Below are 15,986 nucleotides of genomic sequence, written 5' to 3' on the forward strand. Positions count from 1 at the left end.
CATGGGGTCCTCCTTCGGTGGGTTGGAGCGTGATGGACTGATGAGAGGACTCAGCTTGGGCCACCCAGAGGGCCTCCTGTACCCATTGACGCCCAGGGGATGCTTCCAGGACAGCCTGGGGCCCCGGAGTGAAATTCCGACTTCCCGGGATGAGGTCTTACACGGGCCCAAACACATGGGTCCCAGACACGGGGGCCCTGGTGGACACACCTCCAGTGATTCTTTCTTGGGTGAGACAGGAATGTGACAAACGGAGGGCAGGGGTGCAGCCCCCAGACCAGCAGACCTGACCTCACCAGGGCACACAGCCCAAGTCCAAGGCCCACCCACCACCTGCTTGTCGTGGGGCCTCAGGCCACGCCCAGAGCTCCTTGGACATGGCAACCTCATGTCACGACTTCTGCAGAGGGAACCCCCCTCCCCCCGACCAGAGCAACAGTCCCACACTGCCCTGAGCCACCAGGGCCCTGCTGTTCACGCGTCCCTCTGCATTTAGACAACATTTAGGCCAAGCCTATGAAACAGTGATTTATTTAGACAAGTACACATTACACCCACAAATACAGCAGGCTTGTGAAACAGGTGCTCATGGGGGGACAGAGGGACTGACTGAGCCCCCGGGCCACACACCTCAGGCTCCTCTACATGTGACTGGGAGGGCAACGTGTCCACAGGGTGCCAGTCCTGTTCTGTGGGGGTGCTTTGGGGAGAGGAGGGCAGAGGCTGTAGTGATGCAGATGGGGGCTCCCGGGCAGGCACACGCCATCATGGCCCTGTGGAGTGCTGGGAGCTCCCTGAGGTCTCTGCAGATCACGTCACCGCAGGATGGAAGGCAGTGGGATGGGGACAGGAAGCCAGGCATCCAAGTAGGGGGGACATTGCTCCAAGACCCACCCTCCACTCAGGTCCTCACCCCTGCCGAGGGGATTCTCAGAAAGTCCAGCTTAACTTAAACTTCCAGATTTTTCCATGGAGAGTGAAGGTGAGGTCATTAAAAAAACCACCCCATGTGCCAAGTGACTTTGGCCGAGATCAGCTGTCAAATCCCAGAAAACAGGCCTTCCCATGATGGGGAGGGAAGAGCAGGTGCCAGCCTTCACTGAGGGGCGCCGAGCTGATGGGCTTCCCTGGCCCTGATGTGCTGGGGACACGTGGCCTGTCCTCCGTGGTGGCTGTGGCCGAGTTACCCTATAACCCATCTTTTCCAGCACTTGGCTAAAAATTCATGCAGTGAATGCCTTGGTGAGAAAACCTGGGTCTGAGTGTTCCCCTATGTGCGCGGCTGGGTGCAATGATTAACCGGCCGGCCTCACTGAGCCAGCGTCCTGCCAAGGCCCGGAGCCCTTCCCCGACGGGCAGGCGGACGGACCCCGGAGGGACCCCGCCAACTGTTCCGGAACTCACAGCCCTGGGGCTTGAGAAGAGCGGTCCTCATGGTGGGGTGCCCGTGCCCCGCCTTCCCGTGAGCTACCTGGTCAAGGGTCCATAGCAAGGGGGAGGGGGAGCGGCAAGGAGCCTGGTTCTGAGGGGCCGATGGAGCATCAGGCTCCCGTCTCCCATGGGGCGAGCACCTAGGGCGCGGCCTCCCCAGGCACTGCAGCCTCGAGCGCGTGCTTGGAGCGTGTGTGGGTGCGCAGGACCCAAGCAGGGTTGGCCCTGGATGGCAGCACCTGCCCCACCACATTCGTGACCAGGGCCAGTGAGCGGGCACCAGGCCCTGTGTGGCAGGCATGTGTGCACATGTACAGGTGTGCACACATGGACGCATGGCTGTGTATGCACATATACACACATGTATGCACACACATGCCCAGCACATGTATACAATACACACACATATCATAGCCATGCCCACCATGTACTCGTGCACATGTATACACACATACTGAGACATGACACACACACTTGTGCAATGCACACACGTATGTGCTCACATGTTTGCACATAAATCCACCCACATGCACACATATATATGCATACATGTACACACACATGCATACACACCCACACATATATAGACACACATGTATGCATGCACTTTCACAATATATACACCCGTGTGCACATGTGCACACACCCTCACAGACCCTCCCCGACACCAACAGCTGCACCTGCTGGGCCGGCCGCTCAGTACTTCAGGTCCCCGTTGATGGAGGTCGTGGACGGCCCGCTGACCAGTCCCTGTTGGTCCCCTGACCCCTGGCAGCGGTTCCTGATGAGCTTGTAGATGGCAAAGCCGGGGATGACCAGGCAGGGCACCCCAGCCACGATGACCACCACGGCGTATACCCAGCCCGGGTACGGGACCTTCTGGGATTTGGGAAATTCCTCCTGGGGAGAGGGCAGTGGTGGGAGGCCGTGTGTCCAGCCAGCAGGGTCTCCCTGGGGCAGACGCCCCTCCCCCATGGGTCACCTCTTGGCCCCCCAGGGCACAGGACCCCCGCTGCCCCTTCCTTGCAGCCCCTCCCCCACAGCCCATCCCCCCAGCCCACAGCCCCACAACTCACATAGGAGGGGTCCCAGACGCTGTATATCAGCTCCTCTTTGACCTTGACCACGAAGAAGAACAGGAAGATGACCAGCATGAGCAGCGGGCTGACCACTCTCCACATGACTTGCCAGAAGATGTTGGGCTTGTGGCCAATCATAAACTCGATGTCTCTGTTGAACCTGGACACAGCAGGAAGGAAGCCATCACCGGGGGACAGCGACAGGCCTGTGGTCCCATCGAGGCAGGGTGTCCGGCCTGTCCAGCCCAGACACACCATCTGCAGTGCCACAGCCTCTACAAGAACCCCGTTGGTGCACCAGCAGCCACCTCTGGGGGCCTGCGGGCCCTCTGCTGCCCTGAGGGGCCACTGCCCAGGGCTCCAGCCCATAAACTCGCCACATGGGGTTCTGGGTGGGCATCACGCAGAGCTGGGGTCAGTGCTCCTGGGGACGGAGGGCCCCGACCTGGACAGCTCCATCATCTCCTGCCCATCCGGGCCGGACTGTCTCCTGCACCACAGTCCCCTGTCTGTAGAAGTTGGCATGGAGCATGCAGACCATGGCCATGAGCTGCCCAGGACCACAGAGAACCCAGAGGACACTTGTGGGAAGGTACTGACACCCAGGCCTTGTCCGCAGGCTGGACCCAGCAGGGCCAGAGAAGGCCGTGGTGTGCCCTATGCCCAGGACTTGTCCTCCCTGTAGCACGTGGCATGATATCCCCACCAGCGTCTGGCTTCAAACTGTCCCGGGGTGGTCACAGATGGCCGAGCCCTCATTGGGACAGTCACAGGCCCGCATCAGAACTGGTGGCTTGGTGTACAGCAACTGTCTTTCTCCATGTAGCTGGCGTGGCGACAGCTGGTCTGCAAGGGCTCCTTGGTCGCACCGCCCCCAGCTTGCAGTGTGCTGCAGAGACCTGCACTCATGCAGGGAGCTCTTGTGGGTCCGGAGGAGGCATCCCAAGTCAGCGCTCCTCCAAGGGCTGGTGCGTGTTTCACGGTGACAGACGCAGGCAGGAGGTGTCTGAGGCCCTGGGAGCCCAGCCCAGCTCCCAGCGAGAGCCCAGGGGCCAGGTTTCACGTCCACATGGCGCAGCTTTGCTTCTGACACTTGGGTTATGAATGTTTTAAATCACGTGGTCAGACCCAAGGGTCTGTGTTTTCCTTTGTGGTTGCTGTTTCCTCTCCTCCCACCCCCAGATTGCACAGCCCGCAAGTGCTCATCTCTGCAGGGTCTGGAAGCTTCTGGAAGCTGGGGGGAGCGCCGTGTGGATTGCTCTGGCATCTGGTGGGCATCGGTCCGCGGCGCGTCTGCTCCGCCCTCAGCCCCGTTCAGCCCTGCACCACGGTGCACCCGCCTCACCCTGCCCCAGGTGCGGCCCCACTCACCCTGGCGGGAGCCTCCTGCCACCATGGCCTCCCTCCTACCTGTCAATGCCGTACACGTAGACGACCGCAAACATCTCGCAGAAGGCGATGATGAGCAGGGGGATGGAGCCGGCGTAGCTGTCCAGCAGGGACAGCCAGTACTGGCCAGAGTTCAGCGTGAAGATGAAGGCGATCAGGTAGGTCCCCAGGCAGATGAGGCCTGCGGGTCAGAGAACACGGCCGCTGCCCAGCCAGGCCCTGCGTCCCCACCGTAGCCACACCCGGAGGCGGTCCTCGCGGCCCTGGCCCCACACACCTGTGAGCAGCTCTTTGGGCCACTTTTTAGGGATGATCTTGAGGTCCTGCAGGGGCACGACCACGCCCTCCATGTTCCCAAACATTGACGACAGGCCGAGGCAGAAGAGCATGATGAAGAAGAGAACGGACCACAGCGGCGACACGGGCATCCTGGTGATGGCCTCTGTGAAGACGATGAAGGCCAGCCCCGTGCCCTCCACACCCTGCAGGGTTGCAGGCAGGTGCGTCACAAGGGCACACGTCCCCGAGGGCCCGCTCCTTCCCCACCCCTCACTGGGCGCCACCCCCTCCCCCGCCGAACCCCGACCCTGCAAGGACAGCGCCGAGCTGAGCCATTTGAGGAAATAACCAGAATTCTCTGTTAGGCTCGACTGTATTTTTAAAAGCTGAACTGGTTTGACAGCCAGGAAGTGGATCTCACTGTTGGGGGGCAGTCGGAGCCCCAAGCTGCCCAGACAGACATGCAACAGACAAGGACATCGTCTGCTCGCTGACGGCTGGGCTCGGAGCTCAGGGTGACCCCAGCGAGGCCTGAGCCAGTGCCCGGAGTGGAGGCCCCGGACCTGAGCCCATGGGCCTGCCAGAGCGGCCGCGGGGGGATGTGTGCTCCCACGGGCTGGCAGCTACAGAGGCACCAGGTGGGCAGGGTCGGCGGGGCCTCGGCTGTAGCCCCTCCCTTCCACTGTTCCCGCCACTGGGCTGAGGGGCTAAGTCAGGGCGCCCAGGCCCAGCGCTCCCTGTGGGGCATCAGCCCCAGTCCCGGGGACCCCCTCAGAAGTCAGGGATCCCAAAGCAACGTCACAGCATTTACAGGAGTTTGCGTGGAGATGGGCTCTGCCTTCTGCACACAAACGCCTCCCGGGGGGGCAGTGAGAGAGCAAGGAATTTAAGAGGAGGCTGTCGTGAACGGCAGCAGTGCATCGGCGCGTCCACACAGAGGAGCTGCACACGCCCACGTGGACGGAGGAGGAGCGAGAGGGGCACCTTGTGGTGACCAGGCGGGGCCGGCCAACCCAGGGACACAAACTCTCCATTTGCTGGTGGCAGAAGTGCCTGCCTGGTGGCCTGGGACATGCCCTGCGTGCCTGACCCTCCGTTAGCTCGCTTCCAGAAGAGCAGGAATTCTGGGGCCACCCTGCCCCTTGTCCTGCGCTGCACCATGGGGGACAGACTGGGCAAGGGGACCCTCTGGTGCCCCTGCTCTGTTGGCGGGGCTCGCTCTCTGCACACCTCACTCCTGCGGGGCCAGGTACCACATGTCCTTGGGCCACCGTGCCCGGCCCTGAAAACGTGCAACTTGTCCTCTCCAAATATTGCATGGCTCCAAATAAGAAAAGTGCAAGATGAACATTAGTAGATGTCGGCCGTAAATCTTAACAGGAGGCAACATCTCTGATCGTGACACTTGGCATTCAGAAATGTCCGTGCAACAGAGGACGATTTGCAGCTACATGGTGACCTGCACCATGGCAGCTGAGAAATGTCTGCCAGCCTGACATAATGCGTGCCAGCATGGCGACACGAGGTTGAGGGCATGGCTCTGATGACTTGGGGGAGTTACAGCAAACATGGACGTGGGGGCGTTTGCATGCGTTTGACACGAGGCTCTGCAGCGCCTGGAACCCCCAGTGGGCACAGAGGGGCCAGGCCCATCAGAACTCAGCTTGCAGGGAAGCTTGGGGCCCACCCAGTGGAGTCCTTCACCTCTCCCCCCGCCTACTCCTGAATCACAAGAGCGCCACCCAAAGGACCGACCTCTGAGAGGAACGTGTTAATGTCGCAGGTCTGGAAGCTCAGCTTTGCAAAGGCCTCGGGGTAGGTGTTGTTGTACCAACGCTGCACCTCTGCGAAGTTCTCCTGTGTCACGTTGCCCTCAGGCAGGTCAAACCCATTGATGAGTGTCAGGATGTTCCTGGGAAGACAGGGGGGCTGGCTGCAGGCCTGGTGGACTCGCCGGAGGTGACATGCAAGCTCCCAAGGCAGGCAGGCCACCTACATGCTGAAGCAGTCGTCGAAGCGCTCGGTGGCACGGAAGCCGATGATGGAGTAGACCACGGTGGCCGCGTACACTGACGTGAAGCCGTTGATGATGGACACGATCAACGAGTCCATCTCACAGTTATTGCTGCCGTGAGAGTGGCATCCAGTCACCGCTGGCCAGGGCCGCCCACCGGGCCCAAGTCAGCACCCTGTGAGGCCAGGCAAGGGGCACCCCTGCGAGGCCGGGCACGGGGCTCCAGCGGCTCAGCCAGGAGGTCACAGCCATGGGGGATGCAGCAGGCCCACGGCCCGCCCCGCTCCGCCCTTCCCATCACTTCCCCAGGCCCCTGCTGTGCTGGCCCTGGAGACCCTGAGTCCAGCCCCCGCTCCCCCGGGCGTGAGGCTTCGAGGAGGCAGGCCAAGTCAGGACCCCCCATCTCCACCTGGACCTCCACCTCCACCCACCCCGCCACCCTGCCCGCTGAGGCCAACATCCCCTTTCCCGATGCTTCCGGTGGCTGGCATGAGAAAGTGGGAGGACAACAGGTGTTGGTAGGGGTGTGGAGGGAATGGGCCTGCTGCAGGGCTGGGGGGACATGAAATGGGGTGGCTTCTGTGGAAAGTGCCTCCTCAAGCCCCTAACCCCATAGCAGACCTGCCCCGTCACCCGGGCGCAGGGAAGGCAGGTCCGCACCAGAGCTCGGACACTAATGTTCATGGCGGCGTGTGCGCAGAATGTGGAAACAGCTCTCATGTCTGTCATGGAAGGACGCGGTGCGGCCCGTCCACACCCAGATATTGCTCGGCCCGTCACAAGCTGCGGCAGGGTGGGGGCGAGGGATCCCGTGGGACGGCGGTGTGGGCTGGGCCCAGAGCTGGCGCCAGCCCCCCGGGCAGGCAGCAGCACCACCAGCTGGCGTGCACTCAGCAGGCAGTGGCCACAGGTGGAAGCACCTGCCTCCAGGTCCATCCTCGGCTGCCTCCCGTCCCTGCTCCCCCCAGCACCACGGCCAGAGGATGAGCCCCCACCTGGCCCTGCACCCTCCACATCTGCTCACACGGCTCATTTGTCTCTCTGCTGGACCACAGTCCTGGTGCATTGGGTGGGAAACGAGGAGACACCTCTCTCTCTATGGGCCCAACTCTATGGGCGGAGGCCCTGGCCCCTTCCATGTGGGTGTCGGTTGGGGGGGGCCGACAGGGCCGGTACTTCTGGGGTCCTGGGTTCCGGGGTGCCACGGGGGGTGGGTGGGGTGGGGGGTGAGCAGCAGGGCTCACTCTCGCTGGGGTGGAGGTGCCCGGGACAGGCCAGGTTGTAAATGGGTCTCCCTGGGGGTGGGAGGCTCGTGAAAGCCCCCCCGAAGCATCACCCCACCTCTTTGCGCCCATCAGCAGGGCCACCCATCATCCATCCACCCCTCGCGGTAGGGAGGCTGAGGCACGTGGCGCCACACTCACTGCACGGAGTTGTAGCTGGAGAAGGAGATGAGGCCCCCGAAGGCCAGTGAGAAGGAGTAGAAGACCTGGGCCCCCGCGTCCAGCCAGGTGACCGGGTTGGCCAACTCCGTGACCTGCAGCCAGACAGAGACCTCAGCAGCGCTCTCTAGGACGGGGGTGGGTGGGGGTGGGGTAGGGACACACAGCCTGGTGACAGCTGCTGACGCATGTCCTGGTGATGGCCACCCTCTGTGCACATGGCCACAGTCCAGCCAGCAGGTCGGGTGTGCAGACTCCCAGGGGCCCAGGGCTGGCCGTCCCCTACCTGGCCTCCCCCGTGCCCTCCCACCCCGGGGCGACCTCGGGAGACTCACGTTGGGCGTGAAGAGGAACACGATGCCATTGGTGGCTCCCTTCAGCGTCAGGCCCCGGATGAGGAAGATGGTTAGGACGATGTAGGGCAGCGTCGAGGTGATGTACACGGCCTGTGGACACAGCGGGTGTGGGACCAGGGGCAGGCGGGGTCGTGCCCCTCACAGCTGGCTGAGGGCCCGGCGGCCCGGGTACTGCCACCCCCGCCAGCACCTTCCCGGTGGTCTCAATGCCGCGAATGGTGCACACGTAGAGGACGCTCCAGGCACAGGTGAGACAGAGCAGGATCCACCACTGTATAGAGCCGGAGTCGCTGATGGAGGTGGAGATGTTGAGGGTCTCCCGGTACCAGAAGTAGTCCACGGAGGAGCTGCGGGCACACTCGTCCACGTAGCCTGCAGGTGGGCATCCGCACACGTCAGATTGGGTCGCGCAGTGTGAGCAAGGTGGGGGAACGAGAGCCCGGGGCCCAAGCCACAGGACACACGGGCTGTGCTTTTGACACGTCGACAACAGGGATGTGGTGCATGTACATGTGTGTGCACACACATGCTCGTGCACAGCTGCACCTGTGCACACACACATGAACATAAGCATGCCCACACACGGTGCACATGCACATGAATATGAGTGTACCTGCACACAAACATGACTCACGTGCACATGCATACCCACACACTGTGTACAGGTGGGGCATGCACCCCAGGCCTCGACTGCCTGCCTTCTTCCTCTTGCCCCTGCCACAGTTCTCACAAGGGATCCCAGACTTAGCGGGGGCCCACTCCCACCCCCAGGAATGGTGTTCAACCTCCCGTGTCCTCCTCATGTGGGCCCTGGGGCCCTGGGGGCCCTTCCAGGCAGCCTGACACCCTGCCAGGGGGAAGCAGTCTAGTCCTGACAGGCCCCCATGCCGTCCTCAGAGAGGGGGTGGTGCCCCGAATGGTCCCCAAGGGCAGAGGGCTCTGTCCCCTGCTGACCTCGAGGGGCCCATGTGGCTGGCCCTGACGCCGGCACCTCTGGGGGGATCCTGCAGCAAACCACACTGGCCACTCTGCTGTTGGACCGTCACCGACACCACATCCACGCCCTGATGCCCAGCCAAGCAGAGGGTGAGGAAGGCAGGGGGTGCGCGGGGAGCAGGATGCTGCCCCAGAGGGTCAGGAGCAGCTCCCCAGAAGCCCTGCACAGGACCTGGAGGCCCAGCGGGTGGGGCCCCCTCCCCTTCCCCTCCCTCTCCGGCCGTCAGTAGCACCGGGCGGCCACCGTCCTGGGAGGGAAGCCAGCATCTCTAAGGGCTTTCCGCCCTCACTGTGACTGCTTTTAATGCCCTGTTGTCTCATCTGTGCTGTTTTCTCCAAACCCGAGCTACCGTCATCCGGAATTTGGAAAATCAGAGGGCAGCTATTTGTGGACAGTCAGCCCGCACAGCCCGTGTGGATCCCTAGCCCCCCCGGCCCCCGGCCGCGCCAAGGCCTCACCTGTCCGGTTGGCATTGAGCGGGCACTCACTCCAGGGCAGAGGGTCCTCAAAGGAGTTGAAGAAATACCACATGACCCAGGCGATGATGGTGTTGTAGTAGAGGCCCACCATGAAGGACACAAACATGGAGGCGATGCCTGGGGGAGCCAGACCGTCACTGCTCAGGACTGGGGGACACTGCTGAGGCGAGGGGTCAGCTCTGGGGTGAGGGGGTCAGTGCGGGGGAAGGGTCAGCTCTGGGGTGAAGGGGTCAGTGCTGGGGAAGGGTCAGCTCTGGGGTGAGGGGGACACTGCTGAGGCGAGGGGTCAGCTCTGGGGTGAGGGGGACACTGCTGAGGCGAGGGGTCAGCTCTGGGGTGAGGGGGTCAGTGAGGGGGAGGGGTCAACACTGGAAGGAACCTCAGTGGTCAGTGCCCCTCCTGGTCTGTCTGGAGCAGGGGTCCTGCTCTCCCCGTGTGTCTATGCCCTCCCATCCACCGGGCACCTGGGACTCAGGACCGCCTCTGCTGCCCTGCAGGTCCCTGGTGGCTGGCAGTGACCGGGCCTGGACCAGCGGCCTATGGTCCCTGAGATCCTAAGAAAGGGCTCGCACAGGCCTGGGGGGTAGAGCCCTGGGCCCCACCCCTGGCTGAACTCAGGCAGAGAGAACAGAGAAGGAAGGAGGGGGCGCTTGCTGGCTGCCCTGGCAACCCTGGCAACCCAGGCTCCCGCCAGGTTAGGACACGCACCTACACCCTTCAGGGCCGGGTGGATGGAGCTCCAGACGCCCACGCTCCCCTTCCGCAGCCTCTGCCCGATGGCGAACTCCAGGTGCAGCAGGGGGATGCCCTCCACGACCAGCAGGATGAGGAACGGAATCATAAAGGCCCCTGCGTGGGAAGATGGCAGTTGTGTGGACAGGGGACAGCACCCGGGAGGGCAAAAGCCACCTCTGGGGACACAGGTGTTTGTCGAAACACTCGCAGAAAGGTGGCACCAGCTGTGCTGACCTCACCACGGAGGAGGCCAGCGCCCTGATGGCTACAGGCACCATTTCACATGGAGCTGCCCTGCACCGAGCCCCAACGGTGGCATCCGTGTGTCGTGCACAGCAGCTCTTGGGAATTAGCGGAGGTGTCCCTGTGCCGGGCGGAGTACAGGGGGCAGGACGGCCTCCATTCGGAGGTCTGGAAGGGTCATAGGGGAGGGGTCACGGGAGCCCGGGGTCCAGAGGCCGTCCAGGTCGTGCACCAGGGTCTGTCCACCTGAGCCTTGGGAAGCCAGCCAGGACGCACTGAGAAGGACCTCTCATGGCCCTGGCCAGGGGCCGTGAGCACACGACAGGATGTGGGGACCGCCCCCGGGGCCGTGGGACAGGCTTCACCATCAGCGCGGGGTCACCAGGACCCTGGTGGTATCACGGGCCCTCCTGGCTTCAGGGCCACCAGGAAACCAAGGAGGCTCTCCGGGCGCGGCCGTGCAGCACAGTGCCGAGCGTGACCCCGCAGAGGTTCCAGGAGGCTGGGAGCGCGGGGCCAGGATGCAGCCCTGCTGCCGAGACCTGACACGCTTACTGCCTCAGGACCGACGGGTGGATCTGGGTGCCCATGTGCTGGCCGTGGGCGCTGGCTCCCTGGACCCCCGTGGGCCGAGACCACTGACCTGGGATGCTTTCTCGCCGGGTGCTCCTCGGGCCCTGCTGATGGGGGTGAGGGCCAGCGGTGAGCCTGCGGGGTGCCAGTACCTGCCCTTCTGCCCACTGCTCCTCACCCTGCTGGGCCAGGGGTCTGCCCACAAGGGCCACACAGCCCAGCCCAGCCCACTCTGAACCCCATTCCCTGCCCCTGGGCCCTTTCTCCCCCTGTTCTCCCAGCCCCTGGCCCGGAGCCACACCGTCTCCTCCTCCTTCACTTCCACCCCGTCCCTCCCACGCCCACACCTCCACGGGCGACCATCATGTCCGTGTGTGCCGCTCTTCGGATCAGGGGGGCTCAGACCCTGGTCTAGAGGTCGGGGTGGGGATCAGGAGGGGGCGCTGCAGGTGCAGGTGTGTGCATGTGTCCAGGCACAGGGGTCTGAGTGTCCGTGTGTACATGTGCATGGGTACGTGTGCCTGTACGGGTATGTCTGTGCGAGCATCCCTGGGTGTGTGACTATGTGTGTGTGTGTGTGAGCATGAGAACAAAAGCCCTCTCTTTTCCGTCCCTCCATGTGTCCTCCTGCCTCTCTGTCTGTGGGGTTTTCCAGGGATAGGCTCTGGAGGCTGGGGTCAGTGTTCAGGAATGCACAGGGTGTGGTGTGAGGGGGTGTGAAGCTGGAGTGACCGTGACAGGAGAGCAAGCTCGGGTACCAGGGAAGAAAGAGCCACCAGCCAGAGTCTCTGGGGGTGGGGGTGCAGCCCGGGCCCCTCCATCCCACCGGCACCTGCTCACTGAGTCACCGTGTCAGCGAGGAATGTGGAAGTGAGAAAAGACTTGCCTCCCTAATCTCCTTCAGGGCTGGATTTGAAAACTTTTGAGCAAAACCACCAAGAAAACAAGTCCATTCTGGCACAGACTTTGCAAACATCCTTCAATTGCATCCCCTTTCCTCGTGATGCCAGGCTCCGTCTCCAGCAGGAGACTCCTCTTCATGCTCTGAAACCCCACCTGGGCAGCCCCTCTTTGGGGAAGCGTCTGCACTGCCTGTGCTCCTGGCACCCTGGCTCACATGAGCTCCTCCGCGCCACCAGGCCAGCGGGTCCCTGTGCGTCAGGCTCGGCCTCAGGGAGCAGCGGTGCCATGAGGGCCTCACAGGAACCAGGACAACCCCCAGAGTGAGTCCCAGCCGTGGGGGCGGGTGGGTCCACCCAAGCCAACGGGACCTCGGCCCCTTGTCCTTCCCAGGGAGGAGCGTGTTCTCAAGCAACACCAAGTGCTCTTTGCAGATCAAGGCCCAGGAACGCCCGACTTTCTTTCTAAAACCCGGAGACTCCCTCCCACGGGTAGAGGTACAGGAAGCGGGGAAGGAGGAAGGAGCGTGGCCAGCAGGTACCGTGGCGCCTGGATGTGGTTCCAAAGGTCCCAGGAGACGGGCCTCCCGCGACTGCCCAGGCGCCGGCACCGGTGCACACCCAGGCAGAAGGGGGGCGGGAGGGGAGGACGGCGCCCGCGGGACACAGGCCCGGAGGCCCGCGACGGTCCCGTTCTCTCTGAGGAGCTGGGAAGCAGGGCAGGGTGCACAGGCCTTCTGCCCGCAAAGCGGGTTCCCGGCCAGACAAGTATCCGCGAGGCTCCGCAGACTCCCGGGAGCCCTAACTGTGTTAATAGGGGGCGGGCGTATCACAAAGCCTCGGTGGGCTGCGCGGGCGGGTTGGGTTTTGGGTTGCTGGATCTGGAACTGGTCCCTGGGCTTGCGTGTGGGACAAGGAGCACACGTGCTGTGGGGCCGGCCTCCCGGGGCACATGCCACCTTCCCCAGATGCCCGCTGCTGGGCCTGGTCCCTCCACAGCCCCTTTCCTCAGTTCCCTAAAAGCAGGTGAGGACGACTGCCCACCCCCCAGCCCAGGGCCTTCCCACCTCCTGCCTGCCGTCCAGACCAGACAGGACAGTGGTGAGACTCCCAAGCCAAGGAGAAGTCGCCCAGATGCTGCAGAGCCATCTTGTATATGGACAAACTGCCCCCGCTGGGCCTGGGCCACCCGCTGTCCTCCCTTCAAGCTGCTTCTCTGGTCTGAGGGGTCCCAGTCCGCACACGGAGGGCCCCACCGTGCCGGCAGGGGTGGCCAGAGGAGACACCCAGGGGCAGGGACGGCTTGTCCGGGGTCTGGAGGTCATGACCCCAGGAGTGGAGCCACCTGGGACCCACGTTCCTGAGGGCCCTCCTTGTCAGGGGCCTGCACCCTCGACCCACACCCAGGCCCCTTTGAGGCCTGGAAGGCTCTGCCCACATGACCCTTGCCACCTCTTCCCCAACCCTGGGGCATACCCAGCCCACAGGCACACCCGTCAGCAGGGGAGACAGGGATCCCACACACAGGCCTGTGCAGCAGCAAGGATGGGGCCTCGGGGGCGGGGGGGGGGTGCCTGGAGCTCATTGCCCATTGGCTGTCATACTTAAGGCTGCAAGTGTGTAGACCTGTGGCAGGCCGGCCACCCGGAGCCTGCCCTCTGCAAGGGGGTGGGGACCCAGACACGGCCCCAGGGAGCCAGTGCGGAGCCACCATGGCCAAGGCATGGAAGGACAATGTTATCTGAGCTCACAGGGAAGAACCTTCCAAAGCGAAGTGGCCGGGAGATGCGCCCAGAAAGCCTGTGGCCAGGTGGTGGGAGTTTGGGAGAAGGGATGGGGCAAATCCTAACGCCAGCTTGGGGTCCTCTGGTTCACCTGTCCCCGCCCATCATCCCCTGCCTAGGACCACACCCTAGGTTTCCTCCCAAATCAGAAGGACCTCCTGCGTCCCTTCCCTATTCCCACCCTATTCCCACTGCCATCCCCTCCCCTCCCCTCCCATTCCTCCCAGGAACTCTCAGGCTCTGCTGACAGGGTGGAGCCTCCCGGCAGAGACGCAGCTGTCCTCTCGAGGACAGTCCCATCAGTCCACAGTGTCTGGGGGCAAGGTTCCCCCACTGCCTCCTTGGATTCGTAGCGAGTGTGGCTGCACCTGAAAGCCCCCATTCCTCACGGTGAGTTCTGTGAGGGGCCCCATGGCCTCTGGTCTAGGGTTTACCTGGCCAACTGCCCTGGTCAGTAGCACTGAAGACTTTAAAGTCCCTCTCAGCATGGTCCTGGGCAATCCTGGGGGCTCCACTGGTGCCTCTTGCCCTCCGCTCAGGGGACCAGCATCTGCTCTCCACCCACCAAGTGGGTCCATCCCTAGTGGCCCCTGGGGCCATGCAGAGCACCAGGATGCCAACGCAGGGGTGCAGCTGGCCCCTAGCCCAGCCAGCAGGCTTTGCCCACCCCTGGGGTAGAGAGCATGTCTGCCCTGGGCAGAGCTCCCAGTTGGAACTGAGCAGGGGTAGAGGGGGCAGGGAGAGGCTGGGACCCTCCCCTAGGACTACAGAAGGAAGGGGCGGCTGAGGGCAGACTCATGGACATCAGGGGCTCCAGTGCTGGAGACCCTCCTCCACCCCACGCCCCCCAGCTTCCAGGAACGCAGGTGGGACCAGGGGCTTGCAAGGCCCTGCTTCCCAGACTGGGGAGATCAAGCCCTGGGAAATTCAGGACTGGCAATTTGACCCAGAAACAAGCGTTTCTGCTTTTCCTTGAGGACACTTTTATACCACGAAGCCCAGGTGAGGCTGCAGGTCCCTCGGACTCAGAAGGAGAATGAGCCCTTGTCACTCACATCCCTGGAGTGCCTGCCCCTCTGCAGAGCCCACCCTGCTCCAGGTGGCCGCACCCCTCCCCCCCGGGACACGTGGGGGCTCCATCCCCGTAGCCCATGGGCACTGGGAGGGTGAGTGGGGGGACGAGGCCACTGGGCAGAGACCCAGCAGCACTGGGGGACCTGCAGACGGGGACGGGGGCTCGACCTGTGGAAGAGGGGAGACCCTTGGGTTGGGCGTGAGGCCCTTGGAGGCCTCTGGAGGGGGCAGGGTGGGCTGAGGCCAGGGCGCCCTTCTGTGGGTCGCCCGCTGCTATGCAGCCCCTTCCTCTGACCACACAGGAATGTGGTGCCCGCCTCTGGGCTTAGGACCTGGCTGAAGCACAGGGAGGGCCTCGTGGTGGACCTGAGGAGGGCTGGGCTCACGGTCTCTGCCACGGCTCCATCCAAAGGAGTGGCCGGCTCTTCTCGGACCCCCACACCCGAGCGGGCTCCCCAACGCTTGGACACTTGGATGCGGGTGTCAGGGCAGCACACATCTGTCCCCACACGCCACAAGCAGGAGCAGTGCCGTGTAGGGGCCTGAACTACATCCAGCCCTGCCCCCGGTGCAGACGTGGAGGCTTGGGGTGCTCCGAGGGAAGGCACCAACATGTGCACCAGGAGTGATGGGGCCCTGGGGGGGGGGGGGTCTTGCGCACCCAAGCCCCAGCCTGCCTTCCACGCCGCAGCCTACCTCCACCATGGCTCTGGCACAGGTAGGGGAAGCGCCACACGTTGCCCAGGCCCACGCAGAAGCCCACGCAGGTGAGCATGTACTGAGCCTTGTTGTCCCACTTGGGCCGGGAGCTGGCCTCTTCCTTCTCGATGTTTTCTAGCTGGTCCAGGGATGGGATCCGGTCCTCCAGGCCGGGATTGGGCAGCACGAGCCTCACCATGGTGGTCGCCAGGCAGGTCCCTCACAGCAGAGGCAGGCCAGGAACCAGAGGGTGAGTGACCACGGGCCCAGAGCCCCAGCACTTTATAGGGAACCTTTGGCACCTTGCCCCAGGCACCTGGCGTCAGCAGATCTGGAGGCGAGTCCGCCCCAACTGTTAATGCCTTATCTGCAGAGGCGCCGCAGACCCTCAGAGGCTGCTCCGCAGGCGCTGGCCAGCCCCTCCCGCTGAGCAAACGCCATGTCGGCCAGCTCCCACCCCCGAGGGTGCTCCCAGGCCAGACCCCCCACCCCTGCTCTGATAGCCCTGCCCTG

At 63.6% G+C, this 15,986-nt stretch overlaps 1 protein-coding gene across 1 annotated transcript; it reads right to left on the reverse strand.

Annotated features, from left to right (window-relative positions):
- Nucleotides 1-514: 514 nt before the first annotated feature.
- SLC6A19 (solute carrier family 6 member 19) lies at nucleotides 515-15,750 on the reverse strand. Its single transcript, XM_072807401.1, has 12 exons — nucleotides 15,471-15,750; nucleotides 10,175-10,315; nucleotides 9,446-9,583; nucleotides 8,181-8,362; nucleotides 7,970-8,080; nucleotides 7,617-7,729; nucleotides 6,175-6,303; nucleotides 5,934-6,090; nucleotides 4,177-4,381; nucleotides 3,921-4,080; nucleotides 2,508-2,670; nucleotides 515-2,331 (listed from the first exon to the last, which is right to left on the reverse strand). Exons 1-12 carry the CDS (start codon nucleotides 15,670-15,672, stop codon nucleotides 2,128-2,130), a joined length of 1,905 nt encoding a protein of 634 aa, XP_072663502.1. The 5' UTR covers nucleotides 15,673-15,750; the 3' UTR covers nucleotides 515-2,127.
- Nucleotides 15,751-15,986: the final 236 nt, after the last annotated feature.

Source organism: Canis lupus, chromosome 31, assembly GCF_048164855.1.
Source record: "Canis lupus baileyi chromosome 31, mCanLup2.hap1, whole genome shotgun sequence".
Lineage (NCBI taxonomy): Eukaryota > Metazoa > Chordata > Mammalia > Carnivora > Canidae > Canis > Canis lupus.